The sequence below is a fragment of the Arvicola amphibius genome, chromosome 11 (genome assembly GCF_903992535.2).
Source record: "Arvicola amphibius chromosome 11, mArvAmp1.2, whole genome shotgun sequence".
NCBI lineage: Eukaryota > Metazoa > Chordata > Mammalia > Rodentia > Cricetidae > Arvicola > Arvicola amphibius.
The window spans coordinates 111335400-111357394 of NC_052057.2; the positions used below are offsets into that span (position 1 = coordinate 111335400).

A 21995-nucleotide genomic window follows, 5' to 3' on the forward strand; every position below is an offset into this window, starting at 1 on the left:
CATTACACCTTTGGACATTTAACTCAAATATTAAATGGCCTATATGTATCAGAAAGCTTTTAAGACTTTATAACCAAATACTCATAATATCTTTCTAAAAGCACAGATAACTAAGCAAAGCACAGTTATGAAAGTAATGTTTCTAATGAGAAAATATAGACTGCAATACATTTGAATATTGCCTGTTTTAAAATGTGATTTTATGTATGAAAAATACAGGTTATAGACATAACTCCTACTCCTTCGAGTTCCCCTAAGAAAAATCTCTGATATTATTGGAAGTTTCAGCTGGTGTAGCTTGTGTATCTACTCTTGTGTTTAGAGTCTCTGAAGTTCCTGTGTCTTCATGAACATGCACTGCCATACTTTGCTTTATAAAATTAGATATACCAGGGTCATGATCTTCAATTTTCTCCCTTCCAGTCAACAGACAGACTTCACTAGGGGGAATTAGTCAGTTTTGTATCATGATGACAAATACCTGAGCTAGTCAACTTGTCTGTAGAAAGTATTAATTCCATTCAATTCCATTCCCTTTCTTGGAGGTTCTATTACAAAGTCTTGCTGCTCCTGTAGCTACAGGTCAGTGGTAAGGCAGCACATCTAGACAGGCATGCACAGCAGAGCACAGCAGAGCAGAGCCATTCGTTTTACCAGTAGTGAAGAATATGAAGAGGAGCATGAGGTCCCAAGATCCCATTTAAGCCTGCATCCATTAAGGGTCTAACGCTAAATGTTCAACACACAGATCTTTGAGCAATGTTCAAGGTCCGGAGAATAGCAAGGACCTAATAAATAAACCTCAGTTTCCTTGTGTACAAAATGCAAGCTCACTGCACAGCATTCCAAAGGTAACTTTGGGGCCTGAGGCAAAATGTATTTCTCCCTTTTCCCAGCAATCGTGTCTGATTTATATCCCATGCCCCAACCCTTTCTCCCCTCCCTTTCATATCTGGGGTGAATCTAATAGCAATCCCAGAAAACAAAGCTGGGTGTAGCTTCCAGATGACGCTCATGTCCACTTTACCCAATTTAGCTTGAATACAAAGATGGTGGTCAAATGAAACTTGAGCTCTGGCGTAGAAAAACCCAAGTGCAATAATACTAAAATGAAATAAGATCTGGATCCAAAGTCATCATAGAATGTTGGGTGAAATCTGGTGTTTAGCTTTTCAAAGTATTTATAAGCAATAGATGCACAAAACTGTATAAATCTAAATAATTTAGAAAGACTCCACATCATGTCATCGGAGTTCAGAAAAAAAGAACTGAGCACAGACAGCAAGCACAGTGAGCACTCATTTCAAAAAGCTTTCCATCGGGAATGTAGACTTTATCTCACTTAGGCCTCTCAGTAACTCCGTGTGGTAGAGCCTAATATTGCTGTTCTACAAATGAGGCAACTAAGAATCATGTGATTCTCTTTTTAAAAATCTTCAAGTGATATAAATACAAATTAAAGTGCAGAAACTTCCATCCAGGAGTTAGAAATCAAGTTATGTATTCCTACAGCTGTCATTCCAGTTCCCAAATAACTTTCAAAAATCTAGTGTTATGACTTCCATTTGTCTTACTTGATTCTCACCCCTGCCCTTCAAACTGCCTTGGAGATTTATGCCTTTTCACATCTACTGAAGACATGTGGGCTTGAGTGATCTGTGCAGCACAGAGACAGACCTTGCTCTGAAGAACAGGGCAGGGCTCCAGCCTGCAGACAGGTGCTTAGAAACCTGCCACACTAATGGGATAGAGAGCTCACAAGCAGAACTAAAGGAAAGAATGAGCCACAAATTCAATAGAATTAACAGTCTTCGGGGAAGTACACTGTGCTGGATTCCATGAACATCTAAGTGGAAACCAAGACCTCTACAATCAAAGATTCTGGCAGAGCCCCCAGGAGGTGCTTATAATTAACTATGACTAAATGTTAGCCAGTCTAACATTTTATGTCCACTGAAGAGAAAACATAGCTTTTTTTTTCTTGAAATAGAATATGATTTTTCTCCATTTCAACCACAATGCTTTACAGAAATTTGCAAGCGTTTAAAGTAAAATGTCACCATCAAGGTGGGAAGTTTTGGCTTGTGTGCAGAAGCTGAAGGCGGGTTGACTGCAAATGGTTGCTCTTTTTAACATCCACATCTCAGGAGCATATGGCACTAAAGGGCAAATACAGGGGTTTCTCCTCGCTAATCTCCACAGAGCTAAAACCCTGGGTCACAATACTGTACACCGGACAGAAGGAGAAAGACAGACCAAGAAGAGGGCAGAGGTTCTTTACCCGGTAGACATGGATTCCAAGGGTCCTCAAGAAACACAGGGCTATACTATAGGTCGTTAGGGCAGGGCCATGGGAGGTTATTACAATTAACAAGCAGAGCAGCAGCTGCCTTGGTAATGATGCTAGAGGCCACCATCTCCTAAGCACTTATCATGGGGCAGGCCCCTGCTGTGTGACTGTGTGTGTGTGTGTGTGTGTGTGTGAGATCTAACCATCACCACAACTTTGCCAGCTCATATGCAGCTCTTAAAGCACCATCTCACACTTGGTAAGTCACTAGTAAGTGCATAAAAGAGTTTTGTTCTTGATGGGTCATAGCTCTCCACTGGCCCAACACCACTGTTCCCACCCATCCAGTCTCCTCTCCCATCACTCCCCCAGAAAGTCTATCTATCTCCTCACTATCTCCTGCAAAGGATACTGGACACCAAACGTATCTCTGTGTCCCTATCACCTGGTAAGCTCAAGTTCCCATCAGGTTCTCTCTCTTACCAATCTGTGCAGATTTTCCTGGTTTCTTGCTTCTTTCCCTCTGTGTGTTCACAAATGCAATTTCAATAGTAGTTATACTCAGTGTTTGGGAGGGTGTTATTGTTTCTGTTAGTTTGTTAAATGGCACAGATTTGGTACAGACAGAAACCAAGACAGGCCTAAGGACATTTGGTTGAAACTACAAAGACAGAGTCTTCAGGTGTGAAGAGCCTACTCTAGTGATTTGGAGGTGGAGGGTGGCAACGAATGAATTCAAAGGAACAGGTAACTTGTTCCACAATTAGCCAGTGACATAGCAGAAACCCAAACCTTGGTACCAACGTAATGAAAAGTACATCTCCACTAAAACCATGGATCTGGCATCTATCTTCCAACACTGGCACTGCCCACATTCAGACTCAGTAGGAGGAAAGCTGTGCAGCCTCAGGGAAACACAGTCCTTTTGAGCAAGCAGTAGGAGACAAATATGACAAGAGGCAAGCAAGTGGTGGGTGGGCTTTCTTTTGCACTGCCAACAAGAATGATGTACTCGCTACATTTGGGCATGTTTTCCAGGTTGCATAACATGCTAGCTTCTGTGCTTATGATATAAAAGGGTGGGTAAATGAGGAGACATTGGCCAAAGGTACAAATCCTCTGTTACAAGATGAATTCACTTTGGAGGGAAAAAAATGTATAAATGATGTCTATAATTACTTACTATAGTGTGGATCTGAAAATTCTTAAGTGTGCCTCCTATAACTGGCACTCTCAGAGAAGCAGCTCTGTGTGGTATTGCAGGTGTTTGTTAATGCTAAACATTTCACAGTACATACATGTCTTAAACAATGTTAGTCTTCTGTCACAGTAACAAAATACCGGAGGTAATCAATCTGTAACGAGGAAAGCTTGTCTTGGCTTCCAGTTTGGGAGCTTTCAGTTCACTATTGGCCCATTTGTTTGAAGATGGTCATGACGGCTCAGTATGCCCTGTTAAAGGAGGCCTGTTTACCTCAGACCGCAGTGGGGGAGAGGGGAGAAAGAGAGAGCAAGAGCTCATGTATGCACCCCACAATCTCTCCTTCAAGGTCCTGCAACCTCACTTTCTTACATTGTGTCATACCTCTTAAATATCCTACTGCCTCTGAGCAGCAGCACTTTAAGTGAATGACATCTCCAACATGCAGGCTTTTAAGCAACATTTTAAAATGAACTTTAAGTACAAATGACCTAAACACACCTTCAACACAAGTCATTTTCAGTAGTCAGTTAGACCTCAGTGGAACCTGATAGGGTGAAACAATCCCAGTGCCAACTTTGGAGTCTGGGTGACAATCCTGAGTCTGCGCAGGGAGGTCAGTTGTCTCCTTCTGGTTGAAGCAGGACATTGATTGATGGTGGAAAGACTGCCTGTGAGGGTCAGGGTACGTAGAACATTTATGCCTTTCTTTCAAGTTTTCTGTGAACTCAACTATTAGTTTAGAAAAGTCTCTTTTAAGACATTAAATAAAATTAAAATGATTAGGGATGAAGATGGTCCTGATCTGACTTCTCAGCTGAATGACTTAAAAACATAATGAGTTTGCATCATTAAATTCTCCGGATATCTTCAGTTCATCTCAATAAAATTAATTTGTTAAACATCCTTCTGGATTACTTGCTATTGAAATCATGGTTGCTTACTAAGAGGCAGTAGTAGTTTGTTCATTTCTGAAAAGAAAGGAAATGTGGTCCTTGCCTCTGAGCTGTGTCTGACATTGCCTCAGTCCACAGGTCCCTGTGTGCAACCTCATTCCCATTGGAGCCAGCGTGTTTGCAGTGTTCACCCTTGTGCACAGAGCCAGCACAGGAAAATGAAACAGGAACACTAGATAGTGTACTTGCTCAGGTAACCACACAGGTAACCAAGTACAAGAGCAACCCTAGGGCAAGCATCACACCTGAGCACGCAGGCAACCGAGTACAGTGACAATCCTAAGCTAAGCATTGCAGCTGGGCAGGCTGTCCCAGCAAAACTGTGGCCCCTTAAGGAGGATGGGGAATGCCCAAGAAGCAATTTCACTGGAGTAGTCAGTGGCTGGGAAGAGCTCATCCCTTCCTCTTGGTATTGTAACACAAATTCCAGCATGTGCAGTCAGGCACAGCTATCTGGGTACCAAAAGGCATGTATTTAAAATTATTTCTATGGCTTCATACAGAAGTCTGAAGACTTGACATAAGCAAAGATTTAAGTCTCTTATGAAAATTCTGACCTTATGAAAACTTTGGATAGTAAGTGTCACATAAATGAACAAACAATAGCCCACAAGAGTTCTGCAGCATTAACTCCATTCTTCAAATCCATTCTCCTATGAGGTTTGGTAGTACAGGGCTGCTACTCCAGTCCTTGCTCGGCTGAAGTAAGCAGATAGTAGTTTGAGGGGAGTGTAGAGAATTTAGAGACTGTCTCAAAAACAAAAACCACCACCAACTACTTTTCTTCTACAAATTTTCTTTATCTATGACATAAACTGGCATGCCCTTTTAAAGAGAAGGTGAAGAGCAAGCAATTGTTACCATCAAAGCTCTTGATATAATCCTAAGCTTATATTACATGTCCCACTGAAATCCCTCCTATCCTAGAAGGGCAGCTGTCTCACAGCCACAGAATTGTAGATTTGTAGCCAAGAACAGAGCCTCCAGGGGCAACCATGTCTGCCTGCATCCAGAAGTCAAGCTAAGGTGAAGGAGGTGCCACCCACACAGTTCCCAGGAAGATACTGCCACTGAGGATGCATTTCAATAGCTAGTGGAGAGGATTCTTCCCTCCCAGGAAGACACAAACTAGCCTGAAACCAGCCCCAAGGCAGATGCCAGGAAAGAAAGGAGAGTCAGGAGAATGCCATGTGGGAGCAGTTAGAAGGCTTTGTCGGTGGGCTGCTCACTCAGGAAGAGCTCTGCAGCACATTTCTGGCTTTCTTTTCTATGGCGCTGGGGCGCTATGTGTGCTCACTAAGTGCCCAAACAGAGGCATTTCCTCCAGCTCTGTATTTTAGTTTTTATTTTGAGATTTATTTTACCCTCACTAAGTTGTCCAAACAGGCCTTGAGCTCACATTTCTCCTGTTTCAACCTATCAGGTAGCTGTGATTGCAGGGCTATGATCCCAGCCCAGCTGACTTCTTTCCTCCCTTCCTCCCTCCATTCCCCATCCTCTTTATCTTACTGTGGCTGTTTAGCTTCTGTCCTGAAATGGCTGTGCAGGATCCATACTTCATTGAGCTCACATACTCCACTGAGAGAAAATAGTTTTAACTAATCCACACAAGAAGCTGCCATGAAACTAGCTCTCTTTTGAGAGATTCTTAAACATGTACAAAATAATTGAAGGGAAAAAAAAAGATGGGCTCTTAATTTCCGAGGTTGCTTTTGCTCTTCTTGCATAACAGGGAATGTTAATGTTGGTTCCCAGACAGGACGCAGAAAAATGAGAGCATATTGGTTCACAGGATAAAGTTGCAGGAGGGAGCAGTGGTGCATGGGATGTGACCAGCCACGCTGTCCACCAGCTCTCTTTATGCTCCTCTGCAATGGTCTGCAATATGTAAAAGGAGTCAAGCTGATACCCATGAGACTCTGGAAGACAAGGACATCTAGTGCAGGGATTACTGGGACTCTGGAGGGGGTGAAAGAACTGACATAGAAGACACATTGCTACTGCAGACTCTCCAGCTGGGTCATCGTATTCCTTCCCACTCTTATTCAGTTCAGCCACACAGTTTGGTCATACAGTCTAGACTGGCTCAGAGATAATCTAAATAAGCCAGTATCTGTCCCAAACTTAAGATGACGTAAGCAGAGTGAACTATAGAATTTCTGCATCGTCGCTTAAGGAAAAGTAAACTTTTTCCTCTTATTTGTAGGTGAGTAAATTGGTTTCTTCATGACAATCAAGCTCCGTGCTCAGGAATTTTGGGTGGATCAATAAATTTGAGCTTGGGAAATGCAGCCTTTTCCGTAGCAGTAGTCCTTCCATAGTTACCTTTAAGCCTCTTTCAAGATGACTCTTTGGGGGAACTTTCAACACAGCGATGCTTGAGCTCCAAAGAAGCAAATGTCCTCTATTCCAGAGCAAGTCTGGAAGTGAGCCAAGCCCTGGCTGCAAATTCCTGAAACCTGATAAAAGGAAAAGGCTCAGCCTGTCACCAAGGCCTGACGAATTACTCATTTTTGCTTTGTTTTTCTCTGTAAAATTTCTTTGCTTATCCTTAAAATTAATTGACAAAGAAATGTACCTTCATTAAGAGTGAACTTTTGATCAAATAGATTATAAAAGTAATTCATGCAGAATTTGAAACTGGAAGGAAGTGCTCTAGAAGAATGGAAAGTGATGGGTTAGAGTCACAGGCCGAGCTTCATATTTTGGTGTCCGAATGGCTGGCACATCAGAATGTGACTGGAGACATGACCATCAAAGAAGTCATTAAGATCCAGTGAGATCACACATCAGCTCATATGGCTGATGTCTTTATTAGAGGCTAGGACATAGTCACATTCAGAAAAAAGTCCATTTGATCACTTGGAGATGACAGATGCAGAGAGGGATGACAAGTCAAAAAGAGATTCCAGAAAATTCTGACCTAGTACATTTTAACCTTGGGCTTTCTGCATCTAAAACTGTGAGATAAAATGTTCTGTTATGGAAGCCACCTAGTCTATAGCGTTCTGTAATGGTAGCCCTGTCAGAATCATCCAGGCAGGTCTAGAAATTCAGCAGTGCATGTTAGATCATCAGGTAGCCATCCAGAATGGCGGGGGGGGGGGGGGGGGTTTTTGGTAAGGATGGATAACTGTAGGGGGAGTAAGAGAAAAAGAGAGCGAGAGAGAGAGAGAGAGAGAGAGAGAGAGAGAGAGGAGAGTATGTTTGGGGTTTTTCATCACATTCCTGATGATCATGGCCACAAAAAGAAAAGGAGGGAGGGAGGGAGGGAGGGAGGGAGGGAGGGAGGAAGAGAAGGAGGGAGGGAGGGAGGGAGGAAGGAAGGAAGGAAGGAAGGAAGGAAGGAAGGAAGGAAGGAAGGAAGGAAGGAAGGGGAAAAAAGAAGGAAGCCATGGGGGTGGGTGTCAGTAGGTTTAAGGTTCTCCTCAGCCAGACGGTGGCTTCTAGGTCTTCACACATTTTTATTTCTTCAAACTTCTTCATCTGAGTGTTACTGTGAAGGGTTTCTGTAGGAGGTCTTAGCCTAGATTCAGTTGACCTTAAGTAGGGGAAGCAATAATGAGCACAAGGCCAGGCAGCTGAATCAGAGACAGCACTAAGAGTATAACTGAGGCTCACCACGGAAGAATTTCTCCCCGGGCATATCATCTAGCCCTTCTGGCTTCTTGCTTTACAGATTTCAGACGCCTGCTCACCTCACAATGGAATAAAACAATTCCTTGTGTGCATTCTTTTAGCATACACATATACCACTGGTTCTGTCTCTCTGTTTGAGTAATAAGGAGAATATTCCAAGAGGGCAGAAGAGATCTATGAGGCCACGGAGGATTTGATCAGAAGAAACTAATCTACGAAGCAGCCAAAGCTCAGAGGATGTAGGGCTGCAGAGGGGGAAATGGGGGCCTCTATGAACTGAGTATCATGGCCCAGGGCTATGATCCTAGCACTCAGATTTTTGGAGGCAGGAAGATGGGAATTTGAGAGCAGCCGGAACTACAGAATGAATTCAAAGCCCGCCTGGGCTGCACAGAAAGAACTTGTGTCAAAAAGCCAAGGGCTAAACAAACAGCTCAGAAGTAGAGTACTTGCTTAGCACACTTATTGTGTTTGTTCCTGGGCACTGCAAAATCTTGCTAGTGGATATCCACTAAGTAGAATATTGGTTTTCATTTGATAAGCCACAACACCAGTCTGATGAGTCACAGAAAATTCTGAATTATCTCCACTGCAGTTGGTGGGCCTGGAATTTATTTAAAGAAATATTTACACAGGGCAGTAAAGTGCTTCGATCCAAAGCAGGTAAGCAAGAAAAGACTTGCATACATGTTCTCTTATATTTACCAGGGGATGACCTTGTCATCGGAACCCTGGCACTTTCCCACAGCGCTCTCTCAGGCAGAGGTTAGAGCCTCTACTTTGACAGGCAAGCAGCTCTTAAATCCTAAAGGTACCTTGGGTTTGCCCTGTGTGAAGCCCACAGTTCCATACAAACTCTCCCGGGAAATTCTTGTAAGATGTCACCTTGGAGAGTCTTCAGAACCCTGCACCGAAGAGATCCCACACCTGGCTGGCTCACTCCTACACACATACACACTATCAACTCCCCACCCATGCCACCACCACACCCTGTCCCCGCACTCACCGAATGATGACAAACATGACCAGCGAGTTGCCCACCAAACCCACCACGAACACAACTGAATAGACAGCGGTGATGATGATAGGGATGGCTGGGGAAACGTGCGCCGTCTCCAGTGGCTGCTCTTCTGAGTCCATGCTGCCGTTCCTGTCCGATTCTACCCAGTTAGGGAACCAAGCACTGCTGTTGGGGAGTAGGCAAGCACTTGGGGCGCAGGTGGGGCCTGGCTCCCCGCGGAAGATCTGGACCGGGGACTCCATGTGAGGGCTGCAGCTGGAAAGGGAGGAGCAGTGATATCTGTGGGGCTGAGGGAGCCGAGGACAGACTGATCCCAGAGAGACAAACTTTGCCTGTGCAGGGGAGGCATGCACGGCTGGCAGGCGGGAGCTCGCAACCCCTCAACTCAGTCTCAGTCTGTGGGCGCTCATCCAAAGGAAGGGGCTTGGATGATTGGCCTCTTGGTGGCACCCCCCTTCAAAACTTAACGCCCCCACCACCGCGCGCGCGCGCGCGCGCGCGCGCGCGCACACACACACACACACACACACTCCCACTGATAAACTGAGAGCATTTGCACGTTCCAGGAATCCTGAGGGTGCACGTTGCCCTCAGGCACTGTCCACCCTGCCTGTGTGCCTTTGCAACTGCAAGAAGAGCCCCGCCACCCAGATTCACTGAGCCTGAGAGCAACAATCAACCACTGTGCTCTGAGAGCCCCAAGCTCACCTCCCGATCCCTGACAGGCGACCTCTCCCAAGTCCTTGTCAGACTCCCAGGTACCACTCTAGTTCCCGGGGTTGTTCTGCCTTGATGGGTCCACGTCCCCGCTGCTCAGTGCGTGGCTTCCACAACTGGAGGAGGCTCGGCTGGGTGGGATGCAGCCATGAAGGGGCGGAAGCGACCGGCAGATTGAGAGCAGCCGGGCTAGTTGTCCCCCTCCCCCACCCCGCCCCGCCAGAGAGATCTCATCCCCCTCCCCACCCCCTCAGAGCCTAGCCAAGGCCCCCGTGGCTGCGCTGCCGGCTCTCAACAATTCCAACTTCCCCAGCTGCACACCGCTTTGCTTCCTCCCTCAGCGATGCAGTTTCCCGGCGGCCAGGCGGGCGGGCAGGCGGGCAGGCGGGCAGCCCAGCATTTAGCTCTGGTCCATTAACAGATAAGAGCGCCCATGCAGTGACCAGAGTTAATGAGACCATTGGAGTGAATGCACAATGTGTTTGGAATTTCGTGTCTTCATAGTTCACAGGACCAGACCCTTTTTAGGCCAGGGGACTAATCGTGGTAGTATTGAATTTTATTTATTCAGGATCCAATAAAGTTGCAAAATAATCTAGTCAGAATCAAACTGGTCATATAGAACTAGTGGTTTAAGATGTATAAATAGAAAGTCTCTGTCCTTCTGTCTGTTTAGCATGGCAGGGTGCAAGTGGACTGTACCTTACAGGCACTAACATTATTGCCTATGATTACCCTCACCCAGACCCCCCTGTGGAGCAGGACAGCAACTCTTTCTTAAATTAATCTCCAGTCGTGAAGTTCTTGCCTCCTCTAACAAATGCAGAGAACCCAAACCTTTGTGCAGAAACTCAGTTTCCACTGTGTGAAAGTAACTGAAAATCCAAATGTCTCTGTCAGAGTCTGTTGAGTAGAAAAGACCCAGGGCGTGGGGGGCAACGTTCAGGTGGGGATCCAGGGCTGGGTCCCAAAGGACGGTTCAGAAGAGAAGGACTGCAGTCACCCAAGGGTAAGGCACTTGCATTTTCCAGGGCTTCCAAGGTTCTTAGACAAACCAGGTTCCTATTGTTTCCCTTAAGGTGCATGGTGTCCACAGGTGGGCATTTTAATAGCAGACTTTGCTCTTTTATCCACCAGATGATGGTGGAAGGGGCCTCCTACACCTTCCAAAGCATTCTAACTGAAAATCTGCCATCTGGCCTTAAAGATTGCAAATGTCCAACTCTCCTTCTGCTGCTGCAGAAAACACTCCCCTTTGCCAATAGTGCTTCCAGCTCTGAGCTCATTATCAAGCCTTGCAAATTCTCAATGGAAAGAGTACTGTTTTCTTTTTGTTTTTTTTTGTTGTTGTTGTTTTGTTTTGTTTTGTTTTGTTTTGGTTTGGTTTTGGTTTTTGTCAATGTGACACAAAGCTAGACTTCTCTAGAAAGAAGGAAATGGCTTGTAGGCAAGACTGTGGGATGTTTTCTTGAATAATGGTTGATGTAGGAGTGTCTACTCCAGTGCTACCTCTGGACAGAAAGTCCTGGAGCGCATAAGAATTCAGGCTGAGAAAAACATGGGAAACATACCTATAAAGAGCACTCTTCCATGGCTTCTGCTTAATTTCCTGCCTCCAGGCTCCCGGCTTGAGTCCCTGCTGACTTTCCTCTGGGATGAGGTTTGACCTAAGAGCTGTAAGCTGAACTAAACCCTTTCTGCTGCACCTGCTTCTGGTCGTGGTGTTCATAGCAGTAGAAACCTGACTAACACAGACAGTGATACCTGCTTCTGCAGACACTGCCTCCCGCGAGACAGGATGAATCCAAGGCTGTCTTGTCCGTAAGGAAGATGGCAGACTCTTTCTTCATGTCTTGGGGAATCACTTCCTGTGACAGGGATGACCTGTGGCCAGCAAACCAGCTCATCAAAAGATGCTTCCCTAGAAATGACAAAAACTAAGCTATATGGCATTTGAAAAGATGTTAAAACCGTTTTCCAGTGAAAATATGCGGCCATCCAGAATTATCCATCTTTTGTATCTATTTAGTATTTATTTGTCTGACATTCTATGCATTAAATATATAACTGCCTTTGTGTTACACGCTTTTGAAGTGTGCCTGTTTTACTTTACCTCTCTTTGCTCTTATTTACACATTGCCCACCCTCTTTACTCAAATTTATACCATCAGTAACGCGGAATCTGGGTTCAAACACAATGTAATCATGGGTCTCGTCATGTGCTTGGTGAGGAGAACTACCCATGTGAGAAGACAAATGTAGAGCCCATTTCCCAAACACTAGCTGAAGAGAGAGGCATTTAGTGAAGGCAGAAAAACAAGAACACATTAATTGGCAAGATATACATGAAGTTTCAAAGGGGAACACTTCTAAGCACTCATGCCATTTGAATAATTCAACCTTTTGGTCTTCCATTCTTATACACTTACATTTATATGTGTTCTTCGGGATCTCTAGCCGATTGGTTACAGAACCCCACAGATAGCAAACTTCACAGAGTTCTAAGTCATTCACAGAGACACTGTAGCATTTGCATATAGCCTGGGCACAGGTCCCCTTTTACTTCAAGTCATCTCTATGTTCACCATGAAACCTAAAAAAAAAAAAAAGCAAATGCTATATAAATATTTGGATAATTAGGATATGTTGACAAAATGTCTGTGTGTGTTCAGTAGAAAAAAATTAATTAAAGAAAGGTTCGGGTCTGTCTGTGACTGTAGAACTCATCAATAGGGGTGACAGGATATAGAGAACGGGATGAAAGGGCATCTCTGGGATACACCCTAAGTCAGGAGGCAGCTCAGCCTGGACTTGTAAATGTAAAACCGCAGGCTAGATTCCACCACTAGTGGGAAACCTAAGTTAAGACAGCTGTGAGGACATAGAACGCTACAGCCAGTAAAAGTGACTTGTTTTACTTTTGCCCTATTTCTCACCCTCTTTTAAATCACATTAATAGCCAAAATAAAGAGACCCAAGATAGAGAGAACACTGTTATGCCCGAAGGTGCCCCCTACCCCATTGCCAGGGACCTGCTGTCTCTGAAGGTGATAAGCATAACTGTTTCTGTGGAGTCGAGCTCTTAGAAGTATGAGATTTTTATCATAATATTGGGTAAAACATAAAGAAAATGAACTATCAAATTGTTGTGCACCACAACACACTTATGAAGCATGTATGATTAGCCATTCTGAGACTGAAGCTGGCAAGATAGTGAAGCAGTTAAAGGCATTGGCTGCTCTGCTAGAAGACTTGTTCTTGGCATCACATGATGGCTCATGGCCCTCTGGATCTCCAGTTCCAGGGGACCCTCTGTGGATACCAGGCATACATGTGGTGCACAGATACAAATCAAGGCAAAGCACCCATACACATAAAATATTTTTAAAAAGTAATAAATGAGCTCACTAATACTCTACATGGCCACGGTGGTGAAAACGACAAAGAAAGCACCTTTACAAAGAAAATGTTCGCATTAAGAAGCACCTTGAGTGACAGGCAGCTGTGACAATCCTGAAGAAGGACTGGAGAACCCCCAGCCTGTTGTGAATAATGCGATTTCTCCTGACTTTCAGGACTCATTAACCAGCCATGGCTTCAGAGCTGAAGGGTCAGTGACAAGTCCCAGCTGCAGCTGCTATAGCCCATTACACTAAGCCAAGGTGCAAGCAGGACCAGCTTGCCTGACTCAGCACCTTCTGCTAAGTGTCCCCAAGTGGCAGGAGAAAAGGCGGGCCCTAAGAGTGTGACAGGAAGCTAGACAAAAGCAATCTCTCTAAAGTATGGTGTACTTTCAGACATGCGAGGCTGAATCTAAACTGAAGAGTTTATGGATAATTAATAACAATTATGCCAACTTTGGTAAAGGTGCAATGAGGGATAAAACAGGGATAAAACTCATAGCCAATGCAGAAAGCTTGTCCAAAATTTTAAAAAATGATTTCTTATTAGTGACACCATGCTGACATTTTTTAGTAAAATATCATCATTAATGTGCAAATCCCTTGACTTGGGAACGACAGCATTCTCTGAGATGCTGTCCTCCCATTCTCGTGTGTGTGGAGGAAAAAGAAGACAGGATGCCAAGAAATGGCAGGCAGTAAGAGAATTCAGTGAGCATCCTTCTAAAGAAGTAACATTGAAACTGTCCTTTGATGGTTATTATCCAGGTGAGGGGGAAATGGAGTCCGCAGATCTGAACTCGGGTCCTCTTTCTTGCTCCACACTTTACCAAAGGACCCAGTCCCCTATCCCCAAGGCATGGACTTCGGAACACCACTTTCTTCACTTTGGAGGGGTGAGCAGGGCATCCCATGTTGAATCAGCAAGCCCATTGTTGTGACTAAAAGTTGTCTCTGTGCAATACACAGTATATAAATGAAGGGTTAAAGAACTCTCCCACCCTCTTGGACTTAAACTTCTTTTGCATGAAGTCTCTTTAGTGAGTCAAATCTATTTGTGTGAAGTTCATTGCCAGTCCTGTGTCAGACAATAGAGTAGGGAGTGAGAGAAACTCTGGTAACAAGAGGCCAGAATGGTTTATCAGACATGTCCTAGTTAGCGTTGGGTAATGTCGGATAAGGTAGAGTTATCTGGGAAGAGGAGCCTCAGTTGAGAAAATTGAGGCTTTTTTTTTATTAATAATTGACGTGGGAGGACCCAGCTTGCTGTGGGTCCTGTAGCCCTGGGTAAGTGTCTTGGGTGTTATAAGAAAGAGGCTGAACATGAACAGGCCATGGGGAGCAAGTCAGTAGGTGCCACTCCTCCATGCCCTCTGCTATATTTCCTGCCTTAGCATCCATGGGTGATGGTTTGAGATTGGCATGTGTAAGCCAAATAAGCCTTTCCCTCCCCATGTTGCTTTTGGTCATGTTCTTTATCATATCAACAAAAGCAAAGTAGGACAGGACATATGGACAGAATTGGCACACAGGACATGTACACAGAATCGTCTCAGAGGAAACCAGTATTGTTTATGGTAAGTAACAAAGGTAGGGATTGAAATGTGAGAAAGAATTTACCAAGAAGAAAGGGCCCAGAGATCCCCGGCAAAGGTGTGAGAGCTTGTGTCAGGGTGTGGAGTTCGCTGAGTTGACAGGGGCTTTATGCTGCCATTGTGAGAGCTGCAGCCCCAGAACAGTTCAGGCCAGCAGAGATCAGGCTGACTGCAGGAGAGGCCGATGGAGAGATGGAAGAGCCACTGCTTGGCCAGGCAAAGATGGCAAAGCTTTCCTAACAGCCTTGGAGGGGATGACTCCTTACTAACACAATGTAATTTAAGAAGATGAGGAGATGATAATTTTGAAAAGCATTTAGGGAATTAAATTAGTAGGGCCTGTAGCTTGAATGAATTTGGAAGTTAGGGTGGATGAAGAGCCTGGAATTACTTTAGGATGATGCTTGGGTAACCAGAAAGAAAACTCAGGGAAATAATGAGGACTTTGCCTAGAACATAAAGAGCTCTGGCTTTGGAAGACTGTGTTTGCGGCACCAGTGACATACTCTATTGTATATGTGATGTGGGGGAGAAGGGTGAGTGTTTGAATCCAGGGACATAAACACGGGTATCCGAGGCTGGAGCTGATGAGACAGCTCTGAAGCCACTGCAGAGACAGTGACAGAGCAGAGAAGACAGATAAGGAATGGAAGTGAATAAACAGGAGCAAAGCCCAGAGAAGAGAGATTACAGTGAAGATAAGTAGTCAACAGGAGAGAGGAGGTAAGTAACATATTGACACATAGGAAGTCACTGGGTACCCAGCATTATCTGCAATTTACGTTAGGGTTTATATCTGACCATTACATAAGAAACGAGATAATGAAACTTAATGAAATGTGAATGTGATTTTTCAAGTTCTCTCTTGAAGGAAGTCTCACAACAGGGCAAGCTGGGATGTTAAGCTTCCCCTACCCTCAGGGACTAGAAGTCATTCCTCATTTCTTATCACTACTGTGGGAACGGGAAAGCCCAACTGGACACGATAGTCACAGAGCGAAGCACTGCTCAGCCCTGGAGGTGAGGAACACTCTTGCATTGCGAGAGAAGGCTTCAGGTTCGCTGGTTGTGCATTGGACTTTCAGGGCTAGCACTGGGCACAACGGAGCAGCTTTCCTGTTTGCCCCAAATTGTGCTTACTCTACATGAAGCCATTAGCTTGAATGTAGCTGGAGGCATTTCACTTTTTGGGTTTCTAGCACAGAGTTTAAGTAACAATGTTCCCTTATGTCTCTTAATGACCCATTTCTGCCCCATCCTTGAATAGCTCAGGAGAATGTGAAGAACTTCAAAAGGATACTCAAGCAGCCAGTGGGTAACAGACTTTCCCATTCAGCTTTCTGCTGATATGAAAATGTCAGTGAAGGCAGTGAACTACTGGAATAGAAAGTCCTTCTGTCTTTGTGTTGCTTTCATTGGTTAGTAAAGAAACTGCTTTGGGCATGTTGATAGGACAGAACTTAGGTAGGCAGGGAAGACAGAATTGTGTGCTGGGAGAAAAAAGGGCGGAGTGAGGAGACACCGTGGACCCGCTGCCAGAGGTAGATGTGCTGAGACTTTGCTGGTAGGCCACGGACTCGTGGTGATATACAGATAAATAGAAATGGGTTGAACCAGTATGTAAGAATTAACCAATAAGAAGTTAGAGCTAAAGGGCCAAGCAGTGATTTAATGAATATGGTTTCTGTGTGGTTATTTCAGGGCTAAGTTAGCCGGGCAGCTGGGAGGAACAAGCAGCCAGCTCCTTCCAACAGCCCACACTGCCCACTCTTCAGAGGGAAAGTTTCATACCACATGGCCAGTCCTTTTCCCAATCCTAAAACAACTGGTCACCCAGTACTTGGCGTATCCATGGTAGATTTTGTGGGCACTCTTAAACTCATCATCCTTTCTATCTTGTATGTAAAGAATGAATAGTATTTTAACTAAATAAATGCTTATATTGATGCTGATTACTTATGTTCCCCAAACAATTTCTCACATCAACAAAAGATATATGAGGATATAATATAAGCTATAAGAATGACTTGAGGATAGTAATAGGTCATATGTTACATCTCATAGTGAAGAAGTGAATGGCAGTGAATGGGACCAGAAATGGTTCTCATAGATTATGAGCATGTGTCTGGAAAGTGGTATTACCCTGAGAAAGCGGTTACATTGAGTCTACCAACTTTGTAGTGTTTCCTTTTTCTTTTGTTGTATACAGACACACACACACACACACACATATGTATCATAAAACAAGCATATGACCAGTGATGGAACTCAAGGGTTAGTAACCCAAGAGAAAACAAGTGGGTGGGTCACTTCAAGTCCTACACCATACTTTGTACACATTTTAAGACCAATACATTCACTGAGCTTAACAGAACTTAGGATCTCAGGACTCCAGAGCAGTCATATTCAGTAACTATAATCTGAAGGCAGTGCTTGCCCAAAATGTTACTTATTTTGCAACAAATTTCTTAATTATTCAGTTAGTACCCAAAATCTAGAAGCAAAAAACTCCCTGAATGGAGGAACTATTTCTGGTGCATCTGTAATGTCATTCTGACTGACTCTCACGAGAAAAAGAACTCTTCCAATGTCTAGTATTTTAGCACATGTGCCATTAACACTAATGCCGTAGACCACACCCACAGTGGTTATTTTAAAGGATCACAGCACAGTTCTGCAAACATAAAAAAAACATTTGAATAGCCTACCAGCAAAAAGAAGGGAGGGGAGAGAGGGAGGGGGGAGCTGAGGAAGCAGGGAGGGGGGAAGAAGGGAGGGATGGAGGGAAGAAGAGAGCTTACAAGAGCTTGTTGGCTGAGGCGGGAGCTTTATTCCTGTCCCCCCCCCCCGTTTTAACAAAAGTGCAAACAGGGACATGTAAACATCAGAGGGAGTAGGCACTATAGAATAATACTTTTGGCAAAGAAATAAAAGAAAACACAGACAGAAGTGACATAACTACTCTCAAAAATTCAGGAAAACCTGAATCCAGTTTCACTTTAAAGATAACCTTTGTTCTAAATTCATGTAGCATATTAAATCACCTCTTTGTGGCCATGGTACAAAGAATATCATCAATTTCTAGAAGCCTTTGATTTTATCAAAGCTCTTCCTATAATGATAACTCGTTTGTTTCTAATATCTTCCTGTTCTTCATGCAGAAAAATCCTACTTCTTTTTTTTTTTATAAACAGTAGACTACAAGATGTCAAGACACACAGCCATGACCATGTAATTAGTGGAGGAAGGAGGAATAGAAACTGTCTTTGATGTCCCTACCCAGCAACTTTTTCACCTTCCCAGATCGCATGAAATATTTATTTCTAATAAAAATAGAGTGTCCATAGGAGTACAATTAAAACCAAGTGTGTGCAGCAACATGAAGTTGGGATGGGCCCCAGATTCTGTTGAGAGAAATTTAACTATATTTGTGAATCAGGAACAAATAGCAACATGAAAGCCATTTTCACAAGTTGTGTTAATGAGCACCACCGCCAACAGAATCCATTTAGACAACTAAGCAAGGCCAGGAATGAATGACCAATTCCGGTCATTTAGAGGGAAAGTGTTGAACACGTGAATACTGGGGTGTGCTAATTTGGGAGGAAACAATGAACATGAACAGGATTTGTAGGATGTATAAAAGTCACACATAAAATTCTAAGTCCTGCACAAATCTAAGCCAGATGGGGTCCTAGTACTGAGAGGAGAAGCAGATGATTGCCCCAATCCCTAATGCAAAAGCTCTTTCCGATTGATTCTCATTCACAAAATAAAAATTAATTTTCTTGAATGGAGTCTCACTGGGCTTACAAACCACTATTAAGTGTCGGCCCTATATCCAGCAGTAGATGGTCAACACATAATAAATTTGGTGGTATTTTGGAGGGTTTTTGTCTCATATGCTTTGTCCGGTCATTTTATTTTTAGCTTATAGGTCTTTAGTTTATATATTATGAGTTTCAGTTTTGTGTTTGTATTGGGATTTCTATGTGTATGTGGGAGTGTGTATATCTCTGCATCTGTATGGTTCTTGAATTTTTTTCTTTACCTCCTTTTTTTTTCTGCTTTCTTGTTTTGTCCTAGTCCTTTGCTAGTTTTTATTTTACCATATTTTATTATTTTTATATTTAGATGGCTTTTTCTAACGAGAGAAAAGAAGAATGTGGATTTGGGTGGGTGGGAAGATTCTGATAAATATTGTAAGAGGGTTACCATAATCAGAATATAATCTATGAAAAAAGTATTTTCAATATAAATTCCATACTCATGGGTCTGAAGACTTAAGATGAATAACATCATAAAGTGATCTTCAGAATCAGCAGAGTTGCAATCTCCAAAGTAGAACTGAGTTTTTCTTTTTGTAAAAACATTAACGAGGCAATCCAAAATTTCATATAAAATGCAATAGAAATATAATTTGAAAAACAGTTACTTTGGAAAATTCATACTTCCTAGCTCTAAAACTGAGTCTAAAGCTGTAGTAATCAAGGGAGTGTGGTAGAGATATATAGCAAACTAATCAGGGGCCTGCAGTCAAGAGTCCTAGGGAAGACATTTCAGCTCAGTGCTGTGATCAAATCCAGAGCTGTAGGCATTCCTGAAATGTCTAGTTTAGAGTTATGTCTTTATTTCTTCTTGGTGTCATTTAACCCATTCCTCTATCTCAGATATCTTCTCCAAACTGTTGCTTTTTTAAATGATTAACTCAAAATGGACCACAAAGCTAGGATACAACAACAACAAATAGCAAAATCTTCAAACGCCTCTTTCCTATGAGTGAATCTGTAAGGGTTTTGTTAAGTGACAACTTTAGCTTACAGCAAAGCACAATGATGGATGAGAAATAGATCTCACTGAAGTTAAAAAACACTACTGCTAAATGTTACACAGAGAAAAAATGGAAAGAAAACTCACTGATGAATAGAAGCCATTTGTAACTCATGTGTGTTGAGAGACAAGGCCAAAAATCTACAAGGAACTCTTAACAATTCAATAACAATGTTTTAAGTTCAATAATAAACTGTCATAAGATCTAAAATAGGTAGATCCCCAAACAAAAGGCAAGTCAGTGACCAAGACACATATGCAAAGAAGTTCAACCTCATTAATAAGTAGAGAATGCACGCCAAAGCCATGAGATACCCTTCAACACACATGTGAAGATATGACAAGTGTTAGAGAATATAAAGAGGAGATGAAATTTTTGGTGAGAATGTAGCATCATCATTCCACTTTGGACAAGAGTTTGGGAAGGTAAAATAAATAATCATTAACATTTTACCTAGATCTTCTCCTCCCATGTACATGACAAGTGGAACATGTAGCTCAGTAGTCGAGCATTTGTCTGGCTGGTAAGTGAAAGGTCCTGCGTTCAGTCCCTAGTACCACAAATATACATACTGTGTACTGAAAACGATGACATTAACAATAGCTGGAAAAGCAGAAGTACCTGAAGTCTGTGTAAGTGAATGAGTAGAAAAATAAATTTTATATCTGTACAATGCAATATTATTCAATCAAAAAGTGAAAGAAACGTGTCTTAATACCTAATATACAATATTGTCTTGACAAGTCTTGAAGACACTTCAATAAGTAAAAGAAGTTGATACAAACTACACACTGCATGATCCTGGGAATATAGAATGTACAGTATAAGCAAATCTAGTTAGACAGATCATACTGGCTGCTGACTAGACCCAGAAAGTGCAGATTATCTCTCTCAGGAGTGAGGAAAATACTTTAGAAGCAAATCATAATTGTGGCTGCTTAACTCAGCAAATATACTAAAAACATTGTATTTGATACGTTAAGTGGGTTGGTTTTAATTTCATGACAATTGCATTTCAATAAATATGCTACAAAAGAAAAATGGTGGAGAGGTAGGGAAGCCGGAGAGAAGCAGGAGAGCCCTTGCTTCATGGAGCAAGCTTTTCATTCTATCATCCGCTGGATCCTTTCTTGCAGGCAGATGGCCCTGATCACTCTCAGAAGACAATATCACCTGTGTTACAGTTTAATATCTCATTACAAACAACAACTCTAATCTTAGTGACCAGAGTCATGATTATGAGATAAGCACAGACAATTATCCCTTAATATATTTCTGGACTCTTAAAGCTAATGAACTGGCCTGGGATCATAACCAAACTTGGACCTTGAGGAAGCAAACCATATGATTGCTGCTTTTTCCATTTTCATTTTGCAACCAACCTACAACAACTGAATCCCTGGATAACAGCCATTAGGAATTGGTAACCTGTATCAAATAAGAGAATACTTTAGATTCTAAATGCTGGATCCTGCTAAAAGTAGGCATCAAGCAGCACTTAAAGGATTTTTAAAAGATATTACGTCGACTGAAGAGATAGATCCATGTTAAAAGTACTCACCTCCCCATTAGAGAACAGAGCTCAGGTCCTATCATGCACAGGCACCTACAATTCCAACCTCAAGAGATCTGAGACCTTCTGACTTCCATAGGGTCATGTGGTTCTTTACACACAACACACACACACACACACACACTCACACACCCACACACACACACACACCACCACCACCACCACCACCACCACCACACCAGAAAGGCAGGTTGAGAGGAGTCTCAAGAGCTGTTTAAATACTTTCTCTTTTCCCCTGTCAGCCTGAATTTGTCTAATCATTAATTTTCATTTCAGACCCAGGCCCAAGCAGCAGTTCTGTTTAGTATCTCTTACAATACACCTGCAATGGTGTATCTGGCACTGTGAAAGAGAGAATTTCAGACAACTTATTTCTCCCTATTATTCAAATTTGATTTTATACTATAAAGAATCTACTGCCATAACTCCAAAAATTATCACAGGTCTCAAGTCCTATACACAAAGCTCTCACAACCTTGTGTTTTAGGATTTAGTATTTTTTTTTCAAAATTTACAAAACCAATAAAGTATACAGACTGTTCGACATAACTTCCTCATTAAGACCTTAATCAGAAATATTATAATCCAATGTTATTATAATCAATATATTATTAGCATCCCACCAGAGTAAAATAAAGACTCGTTCACTTCAGGCAAGATTCTCATTTCATTCTCTGCAAACATCTGGGAAAAAAAAAATCTTTAGAGGTATTTTGCATTTTTGAATCACAAATGAAGGTCTTTAAATATGCAATTCAAATAACTAAGGCA

General features: G+C 42.8%; 1 protein-coding gene across 1 annotated transcript in view; it reads right to left on the reverse strand.

Moving 5' to 3' along the window:
* Positions 1-9349, reverse strand: part of Oprk1 (opioid receptor kappa 1) — a 30018-nt gene extending 20669 nt beyond the window's left edge. Inside the window, exon 1 of the mRNA XM_038347711.1 lies at positions 9093-9349. Within this exon, the coding sequence (XP_038203639.1) occupies positions 9093-9349 (257 nt within the window). The remainder of the gene's footprint in view (positions 1-9092) is intronic.
* Positions 9350-21995: the final 12646 nt, after the last annotated feature.